The sequence below is a fragment of the Leucopleurus acutus genome (genome assembly GCF_964270905.1).
Source record: "Leucopleurus acutus genome assembly, chromosome: 16".
NCBI lineage: Eukaryota > Metazoa > Chordata > Mammalia > Artiodactyla > Delphinidae > Leucopleurus > Leucopleurus acutus.
Genome location: NC_139158.1, coordinates 70006868 through 70034112, shown reverse-complemented (window position 1 = coordinate 70034112; position 27245 = coordinate 70006868). Strand labels below are relative to the sequence as shown.

Below are 27245 nucleotides of genomic sequence, written 5' to 3'. Positions count from 1 at the left end.
GGCGGCTGGATTCTGAATGTATTTTAAAGACAGAGCCAACAGGATTTTCTAACACATTACACGTGGCCTGGGAGAGAAAGAGAGGAATCAAGGGTGACTTCAAGGCTATTACCCAAGCCACTGGAAGGATGGAGTTGCCACCAGTGGAGATGGGAAGGCTGCAGGTGGAACAGACTTGGGGATAAGGAAGGAATGGGGAGTTTGATTTTGAACTAAGATGTCTATTAGATATCTCAGTGGAGATGGAAAGTAGGTAGCTGGATATATGAGTCTGGAATTTGGGAAAGAAGCCTGGACTGGGGAGAAAACTTTGGGAGCCATTGGCACATAGATGATATTAAAAACACAGAATTTCAACTGTGAGATGTCAGAGCACTTTTCATAGACCAGGCATTGTACTGCACTCTAGAAACTGAGGAGGCAAGATGGAGTCCTTGTCTTCTGGGGAGCTTAGAGCTTATTCTTCGAGATGCGCATATAAACTATTTCACTGTTTGGCAAAATGTCACAGTAGAGGTATCCCCAGAGTGCTATCAGAGCCCTTGGAGGTGGGATGCATTAAGCCTAGCCTGAGGATGGATAGCCAGTGGCTTTCTGGAAGACATAAAGCCTAAGCCAAAGCTTGAGAAATAGGAGGGAGCAAAGAAGGAGATGGGGCTGAAATTGTTAGTAGGGGCAGGCATGGGGTGTGGGCAAGGGGATTTGGATTTTATTCCAGGAGCAATGGGGAGCCATTGAAGGGAGCAGGATTTTTTTAAGCTGGATTTGCTTTTATTTTATTTTATTTTATTTATTTAACATCTTTATTGGAGTATAATTGCTTTACAATGGTGTGTTAGTTTCTGCTTTATAACAAAGTGAATCAGGTATACATATACATATGTTCCCATATCTCCTCCCTCTTGCGTCTCTCTCCCTCCCACCCTCCCTATCCCACCCCTCTAGGTGGTCACAAAGCACCGAGCTGGTCTCCCTGTGCTATGCGGCTGCTTCCCACTAGCTATCTGTTTTACGTTTGGTAGTGTATATATGTCCATGCCACTCTCTCACTTTGTCCCAGCTTACCCTTCCCCCTCCCCATATCCTCAAGTCCATTCTCTAGTAGGTCTGCGTCTTTATTCCCGTTTTGCCCCTAGGTTCTTTATGACCTTTTTTTTTTTTTTTAGATTCCATATATATGTGTTAGCATACAGTATTTGTTTTTCTTTTTCTGACTTACTTCACTCTATATGACAGACTCTAGGTCTATCCACCTCACTACAAATAACTCAATTTCATTTCTTTTTATGGCTGAGTAATATTCCATTGTATATATGTGCCACATCTTCTTTATCCATTCATCTGTTGTTGGACACTTAGGTTGCTTCCATGTCCTGGCTATTGTAAATAGAGCTGCAATGAACATTTTGGTACATGACTCTTTCTGAATTATGGTTTTCTCAGGGTATATGCCCAGTAGGATAATCAAGACAGTATGGTACTGGCACAAAAACAGAAATATTGATCAATGGAACAGGATAGAAAGCCCAGAGATAAACCCACACACGTATGGTCACCTTATCTTTGGTAAGGGAGGCAAGAATATACAGTGGAGAAAGGACAGCCTCTTCAATAAGTGGTGCTGGGAAAACTGGACAGCTACATGTAAAAGAATGAGATTAGAACACTCCCTAACACCATACACAAAAATAAACTCAAAATGGATTAAAGACCTAAATGTAAGGCCAGACACTATCAAACTCTCAAAGGAAAACATAGGCAGAACACTCTATGACATAAATCACAGCAAGATCCTTTTTGACCCACCTCCTAGAGAAATGGAAATAAAAACAAAAATAAACAAATGGGACCTAATGAAACTTAAAAGCTTTTGCACAGCAAAGGAAACCATAAACAAGAACAAAAGACAACCCTCAGAATGGGAGAAAATATTTGCAAATGAAGCAACTGACAAAGGATTAATCTCCAAAATTTACGAGCAGCTCATGCAGCTCAATAACAAAAAAACAAACAACCCAATCCAAAAATGGGCAGAAGACCTAAACAGACATTTCTCCAAAGAAGATATACAGATTGCCAACAGACATATGAAAGAATGCTCAACATCATTAGTCATTAGAGAAATGCAGATCAGAAGGACAATGAGATATCATCTCACACCAGTCAGAATGGCCATCATCAAAAAATCTAGAAACAATAAATGCTGGAGAGGATGTGGAGAAAAGGGAACCCTCTTGCACTGTTGGTGGGAATGTAAATTGATACAGCCACTTTAGATTCGCCTTTTAGATGCAACTATTTGTCGTAGATCAGAACAGGGAGATCAGAGGCAGGTAGGGGCTGGGACAGTAATTCAAGGAAAATATGGGTTTGCCTGAACCTGGAGACTGTGCCCCGAGCCTAGACAAGCCCACACACATTCTTTCATGTCGAGCCATAAAATCAGCTTGCTCTCTTTAGCGTGTAAACTTGAACCTCTCAATGCATATATTTTAAGTTCGGTGACTTGAAATAATGCATGAATGGTCCTGAATTGAGAGTCAAAATGCCTAGATTTAAGCCCTGTCTCTTTCATTAACTATCTGGGTGACCTTGAGCCAGTTACTCCCCCTGTCTGGGCCTCCATTTTCATATTTATGCAATGGGCGTGAAGACATTGGTCAGAGTGATCCAAAGAGTGCTTCTGTCCATGATACGTTGGGAGTCTCAGTGGGAACCAATTGTCCAGGCCAGCTGGATCTCCCATCCCACCTGTAGCTCCACTGGACCCCGCTCTCTGGGGCTACCACCCCCGTAGTTATGTCTCAAGTCCTAGCCACCGTGATTGACCAGGGACCTTGGGTTCCTAAGAACTCAAGGAGGCCTGAGGCAAATTAACTGCACTTCCCATGCAGATCTGAGTCTTAGAGGCTTTCAATCTTGACTGCACATTAGAATAACCCAGTGAAGTTTTAAAAACACCAACACCCGGGCCATCCTTCAGACCAATTAAATCAGAATCTCTGGAAGTGGGATCCAGGGATCAGTATTTCTTAAGCTCTCCAGAGGACTCTAATGTACTTTCAAGGTTGAGACGCTGGTCTGAGGAGGCCCGTGGAGTCCCCTGCACGTGCCCTGCTTGTGTCCACAGACCCTTCCCCTCACCTGCTGCACTTGCTCCCGGTCACATCCGATGCCCATGGAGGCATGTGAGGACCCCACAACTCTGCCCTGCTATTGGACCACAGTCACATTAGAGTCAGGGGGCTTCTTCACGTGATCCTGGACTGCAGAGTCTTCCCTCCTCCCCCTCCTACCTCCCCCAGCCCAAAGGTGGGGGCACGTAACCCCAGTTACAAACCAAAAATCCTAAGCATGCCATCAAATGCTGACAGATTTTGGCTGGAGAGTGGGATTGTCTGTGAGTCCTAGAACGCCAGACACTGTCGTGGTCAGATGAGTATCAAGTTTGGGAAGGATGTGGGCCAATAGGGTGAGGTGACTTTGTGATGGAGAGAAGGAAGAAAAGCATGTTAATCCAGTCCAATCCAGGCAGCCTGTCATCATAATGAATAGAACAAGCCCAGTAGGGAAACCAGAAGGTATTGGTTACTACAGCTCCATTAAGATTATTTAAGGCAACAAGGACCAGCTGTGAGGAATATGATGCAGCCTAATGAAGAGCAAGCATTTGTTCATTTTCCAGCTCTGGGCAGACACGCCATGTGCATGGCTTGTGTGGGGTGAGGCCAGTGTTGCCATCTTTCCCTTAGTCGTCTAAGTGATGGTGGGCAGGCAGCCTCCCGATGGAGGGTAACCAAGGAGATGGATGCTTCAGATCTCCCCAGGTGCCCTCTTCTCTGCTCACAGCCACCTGAGCAGAGACAGAGTGGACCTCCTGCTTCTCCCACCGTTTTTTTCTCTCCTCAGTTGGTAAAAGAGTCCCAGAACATGCCACTGCAGGTGATCTCTGAGAGATTCTGGCCCAGCTGCTCAATTTGCAAATGAGTGATTCTTGGGTAGGGGCATAGGGAGTTAGTGGCAGAAGCCCAAATCGTGGAAGGGAAAACCATGGTTGTTCTCCAACTCTGGAGACTCATAATGACCAAAATGGAAAGACTTGACTCTGCCTGCCCATTTCATCCCACTCACCGTGGATTAAAATAAGGAGAAACGGGGCCTTTTCCGGAGGTGGCCAAAAGACATCAGGAGCCATGTGGTTTCAGACTTGGAAGTTTTCCTAGCAAGAAAGAGCTCATGTACAAGAGACTATTAACTGAGTCCTTTCCTTTGAGTTTATTTTTATTTTTCCACTTAGTATTCTGTTTGTAACCCAGCAAACAATATTTTCTGTTTAATTGGAATCCTCCCCAACCAAGTGAGCAATTTTCTGGTGGTACCATAGAAAAGTGTCTCAAGTGAGAGTTAAGACGTGGTTCTCAATCTGCTACTGATATGCTGGGTGGACTTGGACAAGACTCTTCCATCTCTGGGTCCATGTTTCATCTTCTGTGACATGTTTGACTCCATAGCATGGACTCCTGAAGGCTGATAATATATGCTGGTACTTCATTTGGCCAGAAACACTTCCTGAGTACCTTACACTGTGTAGTTTACTGGAGATAGTTAGGAAGATACAGAAAGAAAATAAAGACCCTACTTTGAAGGAAGCTCAGGGTCTTACCACACCACGTAATCACATAACGGAACTCTAGTTAACATGCTTTGTGGACCCATGAGAAAGGGCAGTCCAGGGTGAATGCAGGGTTTTGTCGTTTATTTTTGCTTTTTGTCAGTGATTACTGCCAGCATCAATCAGAAGGTTTCTAAAAGATGAGGCAGAGTGAAACAGAGGTTTAGGGGCTCAGAAACATAAGAGTTGAAATGTTGCAAGCCAGCTCTTAGACAGGAAACAAAGATGCCTGTCTATAAAAAAGAAAAATCAAAATGAAACTAGTTGGGGAGACAAATAGGAAGTTTTCACAGTTTTCCTGAACAGAATGAACAAGGTAAATCATGGCCTTTGACCGTCCACCCCTTAACTCTAGCTGACTTCAAGTTTAGGGGAGAGCTGTTGACCCAGAGGCACCCTCCCAGAAACTCATGCATGCAGATGGAGAAAATGTGTGGACAGGACCAGAAGTCTGTAGCCTGGAATGGGAGGCAGGGGTCCCCCAGGTCATAGGCTCAGAGATGGGAGGAATAGATGTACCCTAGTATGAGCTTTCCCATCAAACTATAGGCCTCTTGGAAGTAGGGCCAGCGTCTTCCTCATCTCTCATGCTTCTCTGAAGCATGTGGAAAATAGTATACTAAATATTAATTTAATTGATTTGCAGAGTACTGGTGAAAAACTTTATGGTTAAGAATAGTCCCATCAGTGAAGTGAGAGAGTGGCATGGACATATATACACTACCAAACGTAGAAGAGATAGCTAGTGGGAAGCAGCCGCATAGCACAGGGAGATCAGCTCGGTGCTTTGTGACCACCTAGAGGGGTGGGATAGGGAGGGTGGGAGGGAGACGCAAGAGGGAGGGGATATGGGGATATATGTATACGTATAGCTGATTCACTTTGTGATACAGCAGAAACTAACACGCCATTGTAAAGCAATTATACTCCAACAAAGATGGTAAAAAAAAATAATAATAAAATAAAAAGAATAGTCCCATCCATTCTAAATGTAATAGTTTGCATCTACCAACCCTAACCTCCAAGTCCATCCCTCTCCCTCCGCCCTCCCCCTTGGCAACCACAAGTGTGTTCTGTAGGTCTATGAGTCTGTTCCTGTTTGGTAGATAGGTTCATTTGTGCCGTATTTTAGACTCAGAGTCACTTTGCTGTACCACAGAGATTGGCACAATTTGTAAATCAACTGTACTTCAGTTTAAAAAACTGAAAACAGAAATTTAAAAGGCAGTATTTCTTAAAGACACTGGCACAGAAAGACCCTCACGTCGTGGGCTGTCTCTGTAGGTGCATAGAGTGTCTTCGGAGTGAGTCTTCCCCAGGAATTTGCTGTTTCCAATCACCTTCCTGCCTAAAACAGTGGTTCTTAAACTGTGTTATGTGTCAGGACCACCTGGAGTTAGTAAAGAACATTGAGACGCAGCCTCATGGATGCAGGACAGGGCCCAGGCCTCTGCATTCTACCAAATTCTCTAGAAAATCTGGAACCCTACCAAAGTTTGAGAACAGCTGACCTAAACTTTGTCATTTAAAAGAGATCTCGTAGCTTTCAGTGGGGCCTTTTAAAGGGTGCTTTGTGACTCTAGATGCAGATAGACACTCAGCTATTCTGCTCGTTCCAAACTCCTGTCACAGACAAATACCCCCATCTTGCCGCCCTCCGATTTTTGACTCAACATCCCCAGAACTCATAAATTACCGTCTCCTTAGTGGCATGGCACACAATAATATTTGTTCTCCTGATGCCACTCTGAGGAGATGTCATTGGTCATCCTCTCCTGCCTTCTCTGTTCACGTTTATAATCCCTAAGGCGTGTGCTTTTCAGCAGAGAAGCAGGCATTTGTTGAAAGCGTGGTCTCTGCCAGGGCCACCGCTGACTCACACAGCACCTTAGAGTGAAATAGCAGAAGGTACACCTGTCTCAAGATACTTGGCTTTATCACCGTGCAGAAGATGTTCATAATATATACAGAAATCTGTCATGCCTACCAGAGGAATGGTGCTCCCTTCGACTTGGTGCTGTTGTGTTGTGCACAGCCTGTACAGCCATCCATGGTAACCTTTGCCATCCACCAACTAGCCATGGCCTTCAGTAAACATGGGTACTTACTGAGCTCATGGACCTCAGTTGAGACCAGACCTTAGGCTTCCAACCGCCCATAAAACTCCTTCTCACTCCCTTAATACTGTGTCTTACCTGTGACCAGGTTGTCCCAGTTTTCCCAGGATCGTCCCAGTTTTAAACGAAAGTTCTACATCCCGGGAACCCCTTTGGTCTGAGGCAAACCAAGGAGCCCCCCCGCTTTTGTCTTGTGACAATAATCTGGATGTTTCTGCTCAATAGGAGGCAGAGAATGAATTCTGGGGGTGAAACAAGGGGGCTGGGTAGCATATCCTTGGGATGGAAGAGTCTGAACACCTGCCGTGTGCCAGGCATTGGGTTAGGTGCCTACAGGCATTATCCCAGGTAATCACTAATCATCACAAAACTCCGTGGGGTGTATTTTTTTCATTTTTAAATTTATATGCTGCAAAATTTATTTGGGGGTCGCAGGGTATACAATTCTATGAGTTTTAACATGCATGGAGTCACATAAACACCAAAACAATCAGGGTACATAAGAGTTCCATTGGCAAAAGAATTCCCCATGCCGCCCCTGTGTAGTCAGATCCGTCCCCCACACCTAGCCTGAAGGGTGTATTATTGACTTAATTTTCAAAAAAGTTAATTGAGACTTGGAGTGGTAAAATGATTTGCAGTAAAAATATCCAAACACTCTAGTCTGTCTCCCTTTTGCAAAACCCTGCCTTTTCCCTCTCAAATGCACGGCAAGAGATGTTTCTTGACGAGACAGATGTGTGAAAGACCCAGGTAAAATTGTTCCTCCTTTGTGAAGACTCTCTGGGATCTTCCCTGCATCAGGAGAGTGCAGTGGTGGGTGGGGTCACGGAGAAACCCTGGCAGCCCAGACTGATCATGGAGGAAGCAGGCCCTCGGCTGTGCCCTGAAGCATCAGCCAGGAACTGCCTGGTCAGCATTCCCTGGGCCTGGTTTTGCTACACCCCAGGGCATGTCATATCCAATTAATTATCTCCAGGGATACAGTCAGGCCAAAGGGAGTGAGGAGGGCCTCATAGCTGACAGAATCTGCTGAGGTTAGTGGGTGAACAGGTAGAGGAAATGGAGCAGGATACTCTCAGCCATGGATTGGAGGTGAGCTACTCTTGGAGACTCTGTGTTCTGATGTCTCGCTATCTGGGGCCTAACTCAAGGAGGCTTAGGTACAGAGAAGAGTGTCCAAGAAGGGTGGCAAGCTTCAGAAAGGACTTTCTCATCTCAGTAGGGCCAAACCAACAGGTGGGAAGAGGAGTCAGCCAAGCAGACATCAGGGCCAGTTCTCAGTTCTAACAAGAAATTGAAGTATTAAGGGGGGAAACCGGGCTAGGTTGCGGAGTCCTGTGACTCAGCATAACAGGTCAGAAGAAGCCTGTGACTTGTGGTCAGGTGATCTGAGCTCCCCCTGGCTCCAGGACCTCAGCTCCTCGACCGAGAGGGACGGTGGGTGGGTGGGTAGGTGGAATGCCTACCGACCATAAGAAGAGTTGGTCTGGGACAGGTACCAGATGATAATCTTATCCTAAAGTCTGTGAAGCCTGTCAAGAAGGATACAGGGAGGGTTTAAGAGACGAGTGCTCTCAGCCACTTGTCACGATGCTGGTACTGGCTTCGCCTTCTCATTTTTAAAAATGTCCAAAGCATCCCCATTGACTTAAAATAAAACTCTCATTCTTGGCCGTGGTCCACAAGACCTCAGCTGAGCACCACACCTTCCCCATCCACATGATGTGTCACTTATATTCTCTCAGCTCTGTAGAGCCTCCCTTCAAGTTCTAGAACACACCAAACTCATTCCATCTCAGGGCCTCCACACCCATTGTCATCCTGGAACATTCTTCCCCCAGCTCTTGCCATATAGCTGGCTTCTGCTCATCATCTATTTTTCAGCTCAGATGTGTCAACAGGAGACCAGTAGAAGTACACCTGGAGTTGAATAAGCTGGATTTAGGAACTGTGGGAAATCTCAGGAAGAGGGTGTCAGAAAGGGATCATAGGATGTGAGCTGTGTTAGGTGATTTGAGGCTTTGTTCTAGATTAGACACCAATAGGAAGTGGTAGGGTTGGGTACCTTAATAAATCTTAACTATTAGAAGGGGGAACAGGCTCCAGGCTACAGCTGAAATTGGCAAAGGAGCAGCATCACACATGAGCCAGGATAGAGGGTGGGTTGTTGTTGGTTTTTTTTTGGCTTGGGCAACTTTCCTGCTTGTGTTTGGATATGACTACAGAGTGGTCTAGTTTTAGCCTTGTTCCATCCTGGTCTCAGAGGAGCTTTGTCTGGTGTTGTCATTCTGTGAAATTGTTTAAGTTCAACAGGAAAACACCAAGGTCCAGCTGGCAGTGCCAGGCCAGCCCCTGGAAGTCAGGAGCTGCTCTTTTCCTTCTCAAATGCCACCTTTTCGAAGAGTTCTGCCCAAGCCACCCTACCTGAAACGGTGCCTTTTCCAGTCACTGTCTCTCCCAGGACTTTGTTTGTTGCCTTTGTAGCACTTGTTTTAAACAATACTTATCTTGTTTATTGTTTGCACCTTCCCACAACTAGGACAGAAAGTCCATGAGATCTTGTCTGCCATGTTCATTGCTATTATTTCTAGGACCTAGCGTAGTCCTAGTGCCCAGATGGTCATTGGAAAAGTAAGGAAAGAGAGAAGGAAGAAGGGACACAGGGAAGAAGGGCTCACCTAATACGCATTCTTGGGTGAGTCATTTCATGTTTTCAGACCTCACTTTGCTGATCTGTAAAGTGAGGCAATAACATTCTCAAAAGATCCTTTCAGATCTGCCTTTTGAGGATTCTGTGAATACCACAGCTCAGACCTCCAGAGATGCAGACATCCCCCAATACACCTTTTAGGACTTAAAAAAAAAAAAAGAAAAATGACTGCCTTAGAAAAGCAACACTGTGGAAGAGTTGGAAACATTTCCACACTAAGAGAAGAGTGTAAAAATAGAGCTCAGCACTCTAAGGAGAAGAGAACGAGAAAAGCAAAGCGGAGATTGATAATGGATGAATGTAATGAGATGGCAGTTCTGGTTTCAGAAGAATGTGATTAGCCCTAATGACTGCCACCATTCCCTGGTCAATCTACTGCAACTAGCCACTAATGCAAAAATAATCCCCCTCGGTTGGCTCACTTTGAAGACGGAGATGAGACTCCCCCTCATATTTTTTTCCTTCCTGAGATTATCCCCTATTAGGTTGCAGCTCCCTAAAAATGGAAATGGATGTGTGATCAAAGTCTGCAAACTAAGGGGTCATTACCACTCACTCCTGGGCGGCTGCCTGAGGTGTTGCCTCTCAGCCTTTGTCAACATCATCACGGCCCCCAGGCCAACACATTCTCCTTCATCCCCCACCAGGGGGACACAGAGGCTCCCAAGACTGTGCCAGGAGCCTGCATGATCTCCCACGGAGACATGCCACTCATCACAACTATCTAGGATTTTTCAAAGCATATCTTCGCACTGGGTTTATCCTGAAGAGCATGGATGTTGAAAGGACTCCCAAACTGTGCCATTTCAGGACCCTGAGGGTGGGCAGGGACGTTCATTAAACTTCTGCAGTACCGTGGTGCAGAGGGCGCATACATACTCCGTGGCCCCGTGGATCAGGGCAAAGCGAAGTACGCGGAGGCAGAGTAAACAAAGAAACGCCCAGAGGGTCTGTCCAAAAGTGAGGCAGGAAGCTTTATGGTGTAGTGAGCTCTCCATCACCAAGGGCATCCAAGTTTGATGGTATCCAATTAACAGATGTTAGGGATCAGCTTACCAGCTGCCTGGAAGGCCGTTGTGGAAGGGAGCACAAACAAATGATTTTCAAGGCCACTTACACCTCTGAGATTCCAGGATCTTTGCCTCTGTATGCACAGAAGCCATCTCACACGCTATTTTTTTTTCCATCTATCCATCCATTCGTTTATTCAAAAGGGGTGATTCAAGCACATATGAAATACAAAGCCAGTATTGGGTTATGAAGATACAGACATAAGTAAGATGCTACCCTTTACCTGGAGTAGCCCATCACCAGGTTGGAAGAACAAGACATTCAAATTATCAGATGTAAAGGAGTCCAGCTAATAAAAGAAGTGACTGACTAGCTGGGGATGCAGTGGGATGGTGGGAAAGTAAGCAAGGAAGGTTTCACAAAAGAGAAGATGTTTGAACTGGGTTTTGAAGGATATGTAGGAGTTTACCAGCCAGACTCAGGTGGAAGAGAATTTCAGGCAGAGGGAACACTGTGTATATAGTCAGTCTCAGAAGTCTGTAACACCTGAAATTGTCTCTGGCATTGTGTTCAGTTGCTAATCACTGAAATATTGTTTTAAGGGTAAGAAATGAGGCTGGAGGGGCATATGGGGTGAAATCATTAAGGACCTTGTACTAAAGAGTTTGGAATGTATGCTGAAGTGACAATGGCAAGGGGAGTAACTGGGTCCTATTCACATATTAGAAAGATCTCTCTGATTATACAGGAGAATGGATTGGAGGGGACAAATCCAAAGCAAGAGGAGACCTGTGGGAAAGTATTTCTCCAGGTAAATTCACTATTTGCAAGAATCATGGCTGCACATTAGAATCCCCTGGGGAGCTTTAACTACTACTGGTGCCTGATTAGGCTCTGATTTAATGGTCTGGGGTAGGGCCTGGGAGTTTTAAAGCTTCCCCAGACAATTCTAACGTTCAGCCATTACAAAACCTTAATCTAACTGTAACCTGAATCCTGGCACATAATCAGTAGCCAGCAGATTTTTTTTGCCCAAAAAATGAGTATGAAAACATTCAGAGGGTGCTCTTCTCGGTTTCTTAGCACTTTAGGTGGATATTAGATGAATAGTGGCTTTTATTACAGAGGGTTTCAGGTAGAAATCCATCCCCAGAATATCAGTGTAAACATCAAGAAGTCTAATGCCACCACTGAGACAAGCACTCCCCACCCCTGCAGAGAACCCAGAGTATACAGGCCTGGCAAGTTGCCTGAAAGAGCTGGAGCTACCTGGCTCGGGTGAGACGATGAGGCCAAGGGCTGGCATCTGGGTTCTAAGAGTTCCACGCCAAAGCACGAACCATTTGGGGTCTGCAGATGGTCTGCACTGGTGGCAAGAGGGATGCAGGGTGATGGTCAATTATAATGAGTAAATACAGGATGAGGGGGGAAAGAGGAGAGACAAGCCCTCCATTTGCAGAACGAGCACACTCCTATCTCCGTAGCACGTTTCCACACTCAGATTTAGGGCAGAGCCTAGAACCTGTTCTGCTTCTCCTCCGGGGTACCAGTCTAAGGGTTTCTGACACACAAAGAACAACATTCTGATCAAGTAATTGCTGGGAAGGCACTCTGTTATCCCAGTCTAAAACCCTGGGCAAAACTAAGTTAGAGAACATGGCTTAGCCTAGGCAAGGACCTCTCACCCCATCTTCATTCAATCTGGTATGGCTAGGTAGCAGAATGGGCACCCATTCTATCTACCCAACCATTGCACAGAGGAGGATCATGGTCGTGCTTTTAGAATAAAGGTCAGCAAACTACAGCCACAGGCTAAATCCAGCCCAACACTTGTTTTTTGTAAATCAATTTTTAGTGGAACACAGACATGCCCATGTGTTTGCATTGTGTCTAGGACTGTGTCCTCTCTACAACGGTGGAGTTGAGTATGAGTACTTGGAACAGAGACTGCGTGGCTTACCAAGCCCGTGCTGCCTGTTATCTGACCCACTACAGAAAAAGGTTGCCAACTCCTGCTCTAGAAGAAGACCCACCCAGCCTGGCTTGGAAGAGACGTGGGAGACTGGAAGCAAGAAAGGGGGAGTCACGCATGGTCTGGGCTTTGAATAGACAGTGGTCCTGCCTGCCCATAAAACATTGCCTACTGAATGGCTGAATTTCTGACCAATCAGGTTACAGACTTCTCCTTGCTTAGGATGTAGACCTGCTAAGAAATAGTTGGGCAAAGTCAAGGCTGGTGTATTAAGATGACTGGAAGCTCCTCTCCCCTGCACTGCTGACAGGAGTAGCTATTTGCTACTGAAGAGGTAGCAAATTCAGTCTCAGAAGTAGTGCAGGGGCCATGAGCAGGGCATCCACCCTCTTTTACCAGAGACAGGGTAGGGGCAGTAGTCAAGATGTGGTCTGACATTCATGCTTCTGCAGCTTTTCTAAAGCTGTTCGCACTCCCTGAGATGCCCCTCTTCCTTCTCTGTGAGACAGGTGGCTGCACCCTCCCCGGTGTTTCCATAACACTTGGCTCATAACTGTTAGATCACGTCACATGGTTGTTCACTCGTCTGTCTTCTCTTAAACTGATGAGTCCCATCTCTTCCTTCCTTCTAACTCTGGCTCTGAACCTCTGTGTCCAACTTCCGGCTCAGTATCTCAGCTTGAAAGTTGACTAGTCACCTCAAACATGGCTGCTGCTCCTGTTCTTTTACTGTTTTGAACATGTTTAGAAGCAAGTGCTGTACATGGTTCTAAGTATTCAATACTTTATGTACCCAGAACACAACATTTAATTCGTGCTTCCCCAAACCTGTTTCTCCCCCATCTGTTTCTTCTCCATCTCAATAAAAGATGCGACTCTCCACTCCGTTCTTTAACCAGTCAGCCTCCATCCTTGTCTCTCCTGCATAGTCCTCGTCTGTAGTAGATGTGTTGGTGCCCTGCCCACATCCCCTCCACACTCACTTTGCCCGTGTATGCCCGCCCAGTGCCCGCCTCTTGCAAGCACTTGCGACTTTTTGCCTGAGTGCTTCCTTAAGACAAAAGAGTATGCACACCTTGTCTACAGAGCATGACAGAAGTGCCAAGGGATTTCCTAAGAGTTGTCCTCAATCAGTGATGGATGGGAACTGGGGGATAAATACCCCAGCTCCCTTCTTCCTCTGGGAGGACAACTCTGAGCCATGAGATGGGCCCCTGGGATTAAGCCTCAGGTGCAGTGGTTATTTGTTCGTTGATGTACCCTGTATTTATTGGCATTCTTCCCTCGATTGTCTGACTTTTCCCACTCTCCCACCCATGAGCTCCTTAGGATTGCCTCCCAAACAGATCCCATGCTAGGATCCTTGTTGCTGAGGCTGCTTCTGGGGGAGAGCCAAAATCTGCAATATTCAACTGAACATCCTAAAAGTAATCACTTCCCACCACATCTACTGCATCACTTCCCACCACATCTACTACACCATCTTGGTCCAAGGTACCATCATCTCTTGGCAGGACTATTGTAACAACTTCCTAACTGATCTCCCTGCTTCCTCCCTGGGCCTCCTGGAGTCTCTATTCCATACATGAGCCAGAATGTGCTGCTCTGTAAAATATAAATCAAATTAGCTAACTGCCCTGCTCAAAACCCTCAGATGGTTTCCTATCACACCTGGAATAATACCCAACTCGTTCCCAATGACCACAGTGCCTTATAAAGCCTGAACTCTCCCTGCCTCTCCAAATGCTTCTGTCACTGCCTTCCCCACCTCATCCTGGAACATGGTCACTCGGTTACCACCTTTGCCTCCACTGTCCTCTCTGCCTGGAAAACACTTCCCACTTTTCTTGGCATGACCGGCTTTTTCACATCATGAAGGAATTCGCTTAAATGTTACCTCCTCGGAGAAGCCCTCCCAGACTGTGCAATCCAAAATAATCCTCATGCACGATCACTATACCTCTACCCTGCTTTATTCTCTTCACAGAATTTTACACTATTTAAAATTATGTATGTTTGCTTGTTCATTTGCTGCATCTCCCAGTTGACTGAAAGCTCAAGGGGGCTTTGTCTATTTCACTGTATCCCAAGTACCTAGAATAGCACCAAACACATATTAGGGATTCAAATATCCGTCAGTGAACGGATGAACAAATGACTCCCCTACTGCACCAGATTTGAGCTCATGACACACGGAAGACATCAGGAACATTTGAGTCCCTGAACAGGTGAATAAGCCAGGGAGGGGACAAGTCTGTGTTCTCCCCAGGCTCCATCCAAGAACACACAGTCTTTTGCACTATGTGACCCATCACAGTGGGTCTCGTTTTCCCGTGGACACCCAGATAAAGCTCCTATCTCAAGCCATTCTAATCACTCTGTCCTTTCTTTCTAGGCCTTACCAGAGGGGCAGACAGCCTCGTGGGACACAGCCAAAGAGGATGAAAACCGCAACAAGAATCGATACGGCAACATCATATCCTGTAGGTGACCTTCTGGGAGGGCTCCAGGCTTTGGGAACACAGACGAAAATAAGCTATCGCTATTATTTATCTGGAATTTGTTACCAAATAATCCTTGATGTTTCCAGATTTGGGTCCACATGCTAAGCATGGAGCTCTGTCTCAGCCTCCCTGCCATCCCTGGCCTGGATGACAGAGCATGGCTGATCTCAGCCAGAGGGGGCAGGCAGGGAGCTGGGCGGGCATTGGGCGGGCATACATGGGCAAAGTGAGCTGGCACAGTAGATGCAGGAAACCTCTGAAGCTTGGGTCTTGCCCGCTCAAGACTTCTTCAGGTCGGGGAGGAAGCCCAGCCACAAGGGTGTTCCCAGCAGGCCCCCTCTGCAAAAACCCATCATGGCAGCATCTTGGGGGTGGAGAGCAAGGTCCAGCCCGTGACGGAGGGGCTGAGAACACCTAGGTGAGAGATGATGCTATTCCAAGGAGGTCGAGTCCCAAGCAAGGATGGGCGCTCAGAAGGAGCCAGGAACTCTGGCCTGCAGCTGAGGGTTTGGGCCAGCTCAGGGCTCAGGGGAGCCCAAGGTTACCCTCTTCACACAAGAGGTAGAGTGCAGGGCATCACGACTCCTGCCAGACCCCACTGCTTGATGGCTGGGACAGGGCCCTGCGGTGAGTGCCTGCCACTCAGGGCCTATGTCGGCACGGGTGTTTGGGGGCCCTGAGCCTGCAGCAGAAAGCTTGCTTTGTGTGGACCTGGGGGGAGGCATGGAAGAACATTGCCTTTTGCTCGGCGGTGAGCTCTAGCGTTCCTGGAAGCACCCGCTGGTGTGTGATTTGATGAAAGCAGTGGCACAGAGTAGCTCGAGCGCTCTGGAGTCAGACTGCCTGGGCTCCTATCCCAGCTGTGGGGCCCTGGGCATGTGACCTGACCTCTCTGAGCTTCAGTTTTCTCGCCTTTAAAGTGAGGAAAAGAATGAAGATAGGATGGTTGAAAAAAGGTTCGTAAAACCCTTGGCACAGTACCTGGCACCATTACTCATAGCCATAGAGTTACTTTCTCAGGGTCACTGATGAGCAGTGTGGATACACCATCCTCCTTCTTTTAAGCAAAATTCACTGAATACCCATGTGGGGATGTGGAATAAGCCAGGTTGGGGCAGGGAAGCATAATCAGATGTCTATTTTGGAAGGATCACCAGGGCAGCTTATTGGGAAGGTGCATTTGATTGAGAGAGGCTGGAGGCAGAGGGACCACTTAGGCTACTGTAAGAGTCCTAGCAAGGGACGAGGGGGCCTGAACAAGGGCAGTGACAGTACTTGTGTGGGACCCTGCATGATACTCAGTGCTGGGAGGAGAGGGAGAGAGAGACTGCCATAGAACTACACACCACACACAGTTCACACACAAGTATGATCATTGCCAAATACCGGTATGCACAGCCTTCTACACAGCATAAATACAGAGGACGAACTTACCTCATACAAAATGGCAAGCACATACTCTGATTAGAACAGGTGTCAACAACAGCCCCCGTCTGCCGCGGCACAGCCAACCTGGACCATTTGACATCTCACCAGTTGGGCACGAAGTATCCCTTGGTCTCAGTTCTCAGAGTAACCCAGTTCAGCCCCCCCAAAAAAAATCCTGAATAACAAATTATTTCTAGCACAGTTCAGTGTTTTGTTTTGTTTTCTTTCACCGTCTAGACGTTGCCTAAGAAAAAGCTTAGAGGAAGAAAGCGTAAGATACAGGCGGCCTGTAAAGGAAAAAAGAGGCAGAAGTTTTAGCTTAGCTGTTTCCTGTGCTGATTTAGAAATCGGCTATGAATAGGAGAACTAATCAGAAAAACATTTGTAATTTGTCTCTTGGAAGAGAGTCATGCAGACAGCAAGATTTCTTAAAAAAAAGAAAAGAAAAGATTTCTTGCAAATGTAGTGTTGGAAAGAGACGTTCAAACAGTCAGGAAATGTGTATGAAGACCTATGATGTGTGCGCCTCCTCTGAGCCAGGCCCCGTGCTGGGCACTGGGACACTCAGTCTCTGCTGCCGGGGAACTCGCATTCCAGGTACAGGTTCTGCTTGCTCCGACCATCCTCTGCTTGAGCACCATCGTGTACTAGTGCCCTCAAATACCTGGTCACTTGTCTGTTCCCCATATCAGATGGTGAGTTCAGATGGGATCCACTAAATTATAGGCTGGAAGACCTTGTGTACTCACTGTAAGCCTTAGTCTTCTCTCTGTACAATGGGTATCATGATGCAATAGTATAAGAGAAAATAATAATAGAAAAAATAAACAATTAGAGCACAGTAAAGAGACCCTGTCCCTCGAGAGACAAGGGCATCCAGGCCGGGCCAGGTATCTGGTCCAAAGCCTGAGGAGCCCAGGATGAAAGCCTTTGTATCTTTCTGGACGTCCCACTGCCCACCCTTTGCGCTCAGCATCCGTGCCCAAGCCATCATCAGATCTCACCTGGCCTCTGCCCGCCTTCTTCCTGGGTTCCATATCTACTTTGGCCCCCAAATGTATCCTATCTGATCTCTAACAGAAGCCAGAGGGACCTCCTCAAAATATGAATTGAAACATGTCACTGTCCTACAGAAAACCCTTCAAATGGCTTCCTTCAGTGTTGAGCCCTTCTTTTCCAAAGGCCCTCAGCCCTCTCTCCATTGCATTTCACACTGTGTCCTCTCCACCACAGTCTCCTCGGTTAAGCCCCACCGGCCTTTCAGTACCTTGAACTTTACACGCTCATCCGTGACACAGGGCCTTTGCACATTCTCTTCTCTATCAACATGCCCGTCCCTCCTCTCTTTGCTCTGCTAAGTTCTACTTATTCTTCAGATCTTAGCTCAGGTATCACTTCCTCAGGGAATTCTTCTGACCATTATAATTTGGTCAGAACCCCATTATTCACTCCGAGAGCACAAGGCATGTCTTCTCCTTAGTTCTCATCACTATTGTGATCTGAGAGCCTTTGCATGCAAAGGCTGTCTGCTGGCTGCCTGATCTCCTCACCAGAATAGGTGTCCTGCAACAACAGAGCTAGGGCTCTCCTGCACTTCTGTGTCCCCAGACCTGGCTTATGGCTGCTGCTCAGTAGACAGGACTGAATGTTGGAATGCACGGACTCCCTGCAAGGCCCCAAAGGGCTTGAGCCATGGGTCTCTCCCTTCTGGCTTTCCCTCCAAAATAGAGAGCACCCAGAAAGGATGGATGGAGGAAGTCTGAATCAGGATGACTCTAGGAACAGTGATAGTTGATCAAGGAAGACATTCTGAGCCTGAAGGAAGAGGGTGGAGAGATGGGACACAGGAGGGAGAGAGGAGGACAGTCGTATACCCCTCAGGAGCCACATCTGAGAAGGCAGGATTCCAGGCAGCAAGGAGAACAATGAAAGGGATTAGACTGCATCATAGGGAGCAGAAGGTGCTGTCCGTGTCCCATCCACACCCCACGGCTCCGCCGCCTCCTTGTGCAGTAACTCCTGCTGGCACCCAGGCCCGGGACTAGGGTGAGGCAGGCGACGCACCCAGCATTCCAGGGTCTGCTCAGGCTCAGCTGTTGACCCTGCACCTGCCTGACCCTGAGAGCAAGCGCCTCCTTAAAGTGTGTGCCCTGGGGCCTCACTGGTTCCCCCCAGTCCTGCCCTGTCTGCATCTTTTTGCCTGAGGACCTTCTCCAAAGCTGTGCCCAGGCACAAAGCTGTCTCTCCCTAGACCATGAAATAGCCCAGCTGCTCTTCCTCGCCTTCACTGGGTTGTGTGTTCTACACCTTTCTCCAGAGCTTCCATGGGGAGTGGGCTGCAGTTGCCCACCCTTCCTGGGCTGCCTTCTCTTGGCTGTCTCACTCCCCTCCCCCTTTCCTCTTGGTGGCCTCTTCTCTTCCTATGTGAACTGCTTGCACTGGAATCCTCATCTTGTATCTACTTCCGGGGAAACCCAAACAGAGGCAGAGGAAATTCAGACACCTGATGATACCGTCTTGGTGGGTTTAAAGAAACCTGGATCTCCTTTCTGATGTACGGGTCAGTAATTCTGCAGCGAATTGTGGCTGGACCGGGTAACCAGTGCATGCAAGAGCAGTGCAAGGCATAAAGGGGAACCAAGAAAGAAAAAAAACGGTCCTGGAATTGAAATGAAGAAAGGAACAGAGAAACAGCCCCGAGGATTGGAAACTGTTCCTGCCCTTGTACGTTTCCCTCCCGGAGGCAAAGTCGTGGGCACTGAAGAATAAATAGAAATATTCTTGGTGCAAAAAGAAAAGCGGGTGTGATTAGCATCTTAAGGAACCCAGGGCACTAGGAGGCTGGAGTGGAGGACAAAGGCCCGGGCCAGGGAGAACAGAGAAGATGAAAGGGGAGGAGAAGGAGGGAGGGCACAGTCTGCCAATGAAACAATGAAAGAGAAACCTTGGCTAAATAAGCCCTTTCTTCCAAACGATTCTGTTTAGAATTTAGCAGTAGAGACAGTGGGGTTTCCAGGGAGTAGAAAAGAAAGGAGGTGAAAGGAAATGAATGGGGAGAACAGAACAAAGAGTTCTTTACTCTTAAGTAGCCCTGGGGTGTGTATGGTGGACACGGGGAAATTTCAAGAATACCAAGCGTTGCCCATGTGGAAGTTGCAGAGGGTGCTTCCTTGACTGGAAGGAAATTACACAGAGGAGAGGAAGTGATCTCAGGGGTGCAGATTTTATCAAATGAGGCTTCCCTTCTGGCATCTGTCGGGGTCCCAGCAGGAGGAAATAGATGGGACCTTCAAATAGTGTGATTTGAGGATAATTTAATCAAGTGACTTTTTTCTTTAATGAAAATGTGAGCTAGCTGTGGGAGACTACAGGGAATAGTGTGGCACCCTGGGGCTAAATGCCATGCCTAGGCCGCAGAGGATTCAGTAAGAAGAAGTTCCCAGGACCCAGAGAAAGAGGACCTGGTCAGAGGTGTGACCTTTAGTGGCCTTGCAGCCAGCCCATGGTGACCCCAAAAAAGGGAGCTGAAGGAATAAGTACCTCGATAGCACTCCCCACTTAATCCAATCTTCTGCCAGTGCTTTCCAGTGGCTGAACCCAGCCAGAGCCAGAGGACAAGGGAATCTGTAGACAGAGTCCAGTGGTTCTCAAAGTGTGGTCCCTGGAGCAGCAACACCTGAGAACTTGCTAGAAATGCTCATTTTGGGGTCCCATCTAGACCTGTCAAAGCAGACATTCTGGGGATGGCATCCAGCAAGCTCTGTTCTAAACAGCCCACCAGTGACACTGATACACTCTCAGGTTTACGAACCTCTCATCTTTTATTTCTTTTTCTTTTTATTAAAGAAAAGGTGATTTACAATGTTACATAAGTTTCAGGTGTACAGCATAGTGATTCAATAATTTTTTTGGATTATACTCCATTTAAAGTTATTATAAAATACTGGCTATATTCTCTGTGCTGTACAATATGTCCTTGTATCTTATTTATTTCATACATAGTAGTTTGTACCTCTTAATCCCCTACCCCTATCTTGTCCCTCCCCCTTCCCTCTCCCCACTGGTAACCACTAGTTTGTTCTCTATGCAAGTCTGTTTCTGTTTTGTTATAATCATTTGTCTTATTTTTTAGATTCCTCAGTGATAATATATAGTATTTGTCTTTCTCTCTCTGACTTATTTCACTAAGCATGATACCCTCCAGGTCCATCCATGCTATTGAAAATGGCAAAATTTTATTCTTTTTTACAGCTGAATAATATTCCCTTGTGTATATATACCACATCTTCTTTATCCATTCATCTCTTGATAGACACTTGGGTTGCTTTCATATCTTGGCTATTGTAAGTAATGCTGCTATGAACATTGGGGTGTGTATATCTTTTCAAATTACTGTTTTCATTTTCTTTGGATAAATACCCAGGAGTGGAATTGCTGGGTCATCTGGTAGTTCTGTTTTTAGTTTTTTGGGGAACTTCCATATTGTTTTTCCACATTGGCTGCACCAATTTATATTCCCACCAACAGGGTACAAGGGTTCCCTTTTCTCCACATCCTTGCCAATATTTGTTGTTTGTGGTCTTTTTGATGATAGCCATTCTTACAGGTATGAGGTGATATTACACTGTGGTTTTGATTGGCATTTCCCTGATGATTAGCAAGGTTGAGCGTACAAACCTCTGATCTTATCCACAGGGATCAGCTTCCAGTTTAGAGAGGCAGGTGCGGAAGGCTGAAGGGCAAACAAGAGACCCAGGACATTTTCATTTTCTGAGACTTCTAACCCCCTAATTGAAGACAAGCCACTGGGCTCAGGTGCATTGGAGAACTGGGCATGGTGTCCAGCAGATCCAGGTGCTAGTCTCAGTTCTGCCCTTTACCTCATGCATGACCTTCCACAAGGTCACTTCATCTCTCTGACACTCAGGTTCACACCTTTCAGTGCAAAGAGTGCAAATTAAGATGAATAAATATTGACTCTGAACCTGGTTGTATAGCCTTTTAAACCTAGATGGCACTAAGTCTAGTCTCTTTGAGTTCACAGGCAAGGAGCAATGGTCCAGAGACGTAGAGCCCTGCCCACGGTCACGCAGAGTCTGTAGGACAGCCAGGACCAGAGCTCCGGGCTCTTGCTGCCCGGATGCCACGAGCTCCCTACCAAGGAGTCCCTCTGCATCTAGACATATCTGTGCTCTTGGGGGAGCGTGCGCTGAGGACTCTGACCTCAGAGCAGGAGATCGGGATGAACTCTTCAGAGAGGCTGTTTTCACTTCCAGGGAGGAACTCAGATTCAGATCAAGCTCAGGGGCTTCTTCTCAGAGCTGTTTCTCTGCTGATTTCTGGGGAGACCGTACTGGATGTCAAAATGGGTGCCTTGTTCAGTGTTCCCCGCTCCCCCTTCTCCTTGGCCGTCTCCGAGGGTGGCTCCTGCCTGGGCCTTACAGAGCGATCCTGGTGCAGAAACCTTCAGTGGCCTTGTTTGTCAGAGGACTTGTTCCGGTCACTGGAGCGCTCTCTGCCTGCTTGCCAGGACTGCTGAGAAATTAAAAGTCCCCAGGAGCAGCTCTCAATCTGTGACGGGTGGGGGTGCGGGTGTAAGTACCCCAGGTCCCTCCCCGCTGAGGCGGAATAACTTGGAGGTGTGTATTCACACTCTCTCCTGGAGTAGCAGGAGAAAGTAAGAAAGTAAGCCCCAGCTTGATGACACAACCCTCACTGTTTTCCTCCCTTTCTGCCTCTTACTTCCCATTCCCCTTTCGGTGTTTCCCGGGATCATCTCCCAAAGCAAGTCCTTGCACTTCAGTCCTTGTCTCAGTTTCTGCTTCGGAAGGAATCCGGATCAGAAACCTTCCTCTCTTTCTTCAGAAAGTCCCCTTAGTGGGGTGTGGGCTGGACATCCTGCTTAGGATGAATCCACAAATTCATCAGCTGGGCCACTGTCCCCCTAACTTCTCTCGGTGCTCTGCGCCTCTACGCTTAAGTCCCCTCTATGGCCCCAAAACTTTCATCTGTTGGAGCAGCTCCTCACGGGGCCCTGCAGAATGGAGCAGCCCATCCTGAGCCAGCGGGGAACTGGCAGCACAAGGAGACGCACAGAATGTCGGGCTGTTTCTCTGTCATCCCCAGGCCACCTGCTACCTTGGTAACGGTAATTCAATCAAGATTGAATGAGGAGACCTTTAGCTTCAGTGGGGTACCTGGGCAGTCTCGGCAGGATTACCTGCATCCTCGCTCTCCACTCGTGCAACATGATGACCTTAACATTTCCAGTACTTCTAGGAAATGATTTTTCAGCTCCACAATTCATTGTAATGAGTCAGATCTCTTTTCTCTGAAAAACTGCACCTTTTCTTTACCTTCCTCAGTGCCCAGAAGACAGGAGGAAAGCACATCCTGTATCCAAATGATATTGTCTTCCCCGCCCCACCTCTCCGAAGTGATTCTCTAAGTGGATGTGACTTGAGAAGACTGACTTAATGGGTTACCTCTGATGATGGAGGAGGGAGGAGGAACTGTGATTTGCTTTGAGAGTTAGACCTGTGCATGGGAGGACACTGAATCCTCTCCCATGGCCAGGGATGGGGGGTGGGACACACAGTGGGATGGGACACAGTGTCAGAGTCAGAACCAGCATGGATGGGTGTAGCGGCAGTGCGTCTTGGCGTTCCCAGAGAGGTAGGGACCCCACTACTCTACAAGGAAGCTGTCAGCCTTACACCTTCTAGGTTGTTAAACTGCTTGGAGCCTTGATTTTCTCAGCCACAGAATGGGTCATGATGAGAATCAAATGGCATGGCATCCACAGGCTTCTAGAATGGTGCCTGGAGCATCTTACGCACTCCGCAAAGATAAATTTCTGTTCCTTACACCCAGCACAGGTGAGTCTCTAGTCTCACGGCCTAATTCCAGTAAAAACCTTTGGTCTTTCCCAAGACAAATTGAATAGCCAAGGCACCCCCTGTGCTAAATAACTGAACATCACATGGTCTGTACATTGAAACCTGAGTGTGCATCAGAATCTCCTGGAGGGCTTGTTAAAATACAGATTGCTGGGCTCCACCCCAGAGTTTCAGATTCAGTGGGTCTGGGCTGGGACTCCAGTATCTGCATTTCTAACAAGTTCCCAGATGTCACTGATGCTATTGGCCAAGGAACTATATTTTGAAAACCACTGGTCTAGAATTACAATAAAACTGAATTTACACATTTGTATTGATTTCTTACAGTACACCAGGTGCCTTCATATCTAACTGCTTTTCATCCTTGCAACAAGTCTGCAAAGGTGGAGAGGATTTTGATGTTGTCATTGGGTAAACTGAGGCTCAGGAAGGTACATCATCTGCTCCGGGTGATAGAGTTAGTGACAGACCTCAGGTCTGCTTTCAGAGCCTTCCCAAGCCCTCCCTCTCTCGTGCCGAAGACAATGATCGGCTGCCAGTCTTGGGTCTGCAGGTGGGGTGAGGGGTCAGCTATGAGGCGAGGAAGAATTTGAGCACAGGATCCAGGCACACTATGCCAGCCTTGTGTAGAGGAAAGAGCCTGGGTCCCAAGCCAGGTTACCTAAAATCAATTGTATGGCTAAAAGCAAGGGACCGGCTCCTTTCTGGTTCTCAGCCTTTCAGACACAAATACGAATTCATATATTGAACAGATAATTATTGAGCACTTACTGTATGCCATACACTATAGAGGAGTTCAGTAAATAGGGTGCCCCGTTCTTAAATAGGGCGCGAAGGAGAGCCATGGGTTAGTCAGATCGTCGCAGAAATAAAACTGCTCTAAGAGCTCTGAAGACAAGTACAGGGAGCTATTAGAGCCTGGGGTGGAGAGATCATAGAAGACTTCCTGAGGGAAGAAGATTGAGCTGAAGAATGAGATGTTGCCAGCCTTATGGGGTTGAGGGCGTTCCTTTCATGTGCAGAGGCCCTGTGGTCAGAGCAGACATGATGCATTTGAGCAACAGAAAGAAGGGCACGGTTTTCAGTCATATGTGGGGAGTGGGGCATGAGGCTGGACTTGGGAAATAGGTCCCACACCAGATCATGCAAGGCATTGTGGGGTCTGGTCAGGCTTTGTTCTCTGTCAGTGATGTCTTGCAACTGATTCATACCAGCTTGCAAGAGATGATGGTTAAATTTTTCAGGAATTTTGTGAGCCAGTTGATACCACGTTGGTAGCTTGAAATCAGTCATGGTGGGAGTATTTATATCACAGAAATCAGATGTTACAGACCAGGGCCATTTCTTCCTCCAGAGAGCTCTTTGTTAAACTTTTACAACCTACCACTGGGCTTTGTTCAAAAACTACAAGGAACAGATTGATTCTAGAGGGGCAATGTTTCTGTTCCCCTTGAGTTGCGTTCCAGGGAGCTCTTTGGGTCTCCGTGTCTTTGCAGTTATGCCTTCTCTCTGCCAGTGGCCACTGGTTCTCTCCTCCTCCGTGCAAGCCAGTGCTGGCCCACCTCCTACCTCAGCTGAGAGCCAGGTGAAGCCAGGCTCCTGCACCTCCTCTTACCTCACCGTTGAGGAGTTTGTTTCTCCTCTATGTGACTTCTTCACTCGTCTTGAATATCAAACAAGGAATACCAGATTAGCTGTTTCTCAAGCTTGCAAAATGTAGATAGAGCATAATGAACTTTCTGGGCTGCTTGTAAATTACTTTGTATAAACTCCTTTACATCGCCCACTGCCCCATCTTTCTCCATGTGCATGTGGATAAACACAGTTTTTTTTATCCTTCTAATTATATAATGTTAGAAGGAGAAGGGGACACAGAATAATATTAGCGTCTCCCAGAAGGAATAAATAAACCATGAAGGCAGCCCTACTCCTTGCAAAATGCCTTTCTGGTGGACCTGTAGCTGAATTCTGCCCTTTCATGAATATACACAGTAACTCTTTGCCTCTGTAGAAAGATGAATTTACATTTTGTACAGAAGGGCAAATGGGAAGCACTAAGTTTCTAACCGTCTCCGCCATCAGCTCACTGTCTGCCTCACATCCAGCCCAGAATCACCATTTATTAAGCACCTGCTGCATACCAGGCACTGTGCTCACACTTTTTTTAAGAGCAGTTTTAATTTCAGAAAAATTGAGCGGAATGTCCAGAGAGTTCCTGTTTACTCCTACCTCCCATCCCCCTTCGGTTTCCCCTGTTATTAACATGTCGCATCAGTGTGATACGTTTGTTACAATTGGTGAACCAATATTGATCCTTTTTTTTATAAGATAGTATCTCATTTTTTTATTGAAGTTTAGTTGATGTAAAATATTATATGTTACAAGTGTACAATATAATGATTCACAGTTTTTAAAGGTTATACTCCATTTATGGTTATTATAAAATATTGGTTATTTTCCCTGTGTTGTACATTATATCCTTGTAGCTTATTTTATACATGACAGTTTGTACCGCTTAATCCCTTACCTCTATAATGACTCTCCCCTTTCCCTTTCCCCACTGATAACCACTAGTTTGTTCTCTGTATCTGTGAGTCTGCTTCCTTTTTGTTATAATCACTAGTTTGTTGTATTTTTTAGATTCCACATATGAGTGATATCATACAGTATTTGTCTTTCTCTGTCTGACTTATTTCACTTAGCATAATACCTTCCAAGTCCATCTGTGTTGTTGCAAATGGCAAAATTTCATTCTTTTTTATGGCTGAGTAATATTCCATCATATATATATACACCGCATCTTCTTTTTTTTTTTTTTAGTGTTTAGTTTTTTTCTCAACATTTTTATTGTAGTATAATTGCTTTACAATGGTGTGTTACTTTCTGCTTTATAACAAAGTGAATCAGTTACACATATACATATATCCCCATATCTCTTCCCTCTTGCATCTCCCTTCCTCCCACCCTCCCTATCCCACCCTTCTAGCTGGTCACAAAGCACCGAGCTGATCTCCCTGTGCTTTGCGATCCATTATTACTAGCTAAAGTCCATAGTTTACCTTCGAGCCCACTCTGTGTTGTGCAGTTCTGTAGGATTTAAAAAATGTACAGTGACACCTATCCGCAATTACAGTATTATGCAGAAGTTTCACTGCCCTAAAAGTTCCCTGTGCTCTACCTAGTCATCCCTCCCCCCAAGTCCCTGGCAATCACGGATCTTCTTACTGCCTCCATAGTTTTGCCTTCTCCAAGATGTCATAGAGTTGGAATCATACACTGTGAAGCCTTTCAGACTGGGTTTTTTCACTTAGCAGTATGCGTTTATGTTTCCTCCATGTCCTTTCCTGGTTTGGGAACTCATTTCTGTATATTACCAAAGACATGGATGTACCATGACTTGTTTGTCCATTCACCTATTGAAGGACATCTTGGTTTTTCCTAAGTTTTGGCAATTATGAGTAAACCTGCTATAAACATTCATGTGCAGGTTTTTGTGTGGATGTAAGTTTCAGCTCATCTGAGTAAATACCAGACAGTAATTGCTGGATCATATGATAAGAGTGTGTTTAGTTTTGGAAGAAATTTCCAAACTGTCTTCCAAAGTGGCTCTACCATTTTGCTTTCCCATCAGCAATAAGTGAGAATTCCTGTTACTCTGCATCCTCGCCAGCATTTGGTGTTGTCAGGGTTCTGGATTTGGGCCATTCTAGTAGGTGAGTAGAGGTATCTCTTTGTTGTTTTAATTTGCAGTTCCTAATGACATATGATACTGAACATCTTTTCATATGCTTATTTGCCATCCATATATCTTTTTTCGTGAGGTGTCCGTTCAGATCATTTGCCCATTTTTTAATTGGGTCGTTTACTTATTGTTGAGTTTTAAGAGGTCTTTGTATACTGTGGATCCAACTCCTTTATCGGGTAGTCTT

General features: G+C 46.4%; 1 protein-coding gene across 1 annotated transcript in view; it reads left to right on the top strand.

The window, feature by feature from the left end:
• The window catches only part of PTPRT (protein tyrosine phosphatase receptor type T), a gene marked incomplete at both ends in the record, with an annotated part of 1082998 nt that overhangs the window by 999447 nt on the left and 56306 nt on the right, over positions 1 to 27245 (top strand). The window contains 3 exon segments of the mRNA XM_082857741.1: positions 11240 to 11296; positions 11298 to 11324; positions 14881 to 14968. Of these exon segments, the coding sequence (XP_082713867.1) occupies positions 11240 to 11296; positions 11298 to 11324; positions 14881 to 14968 (172 nt within the window).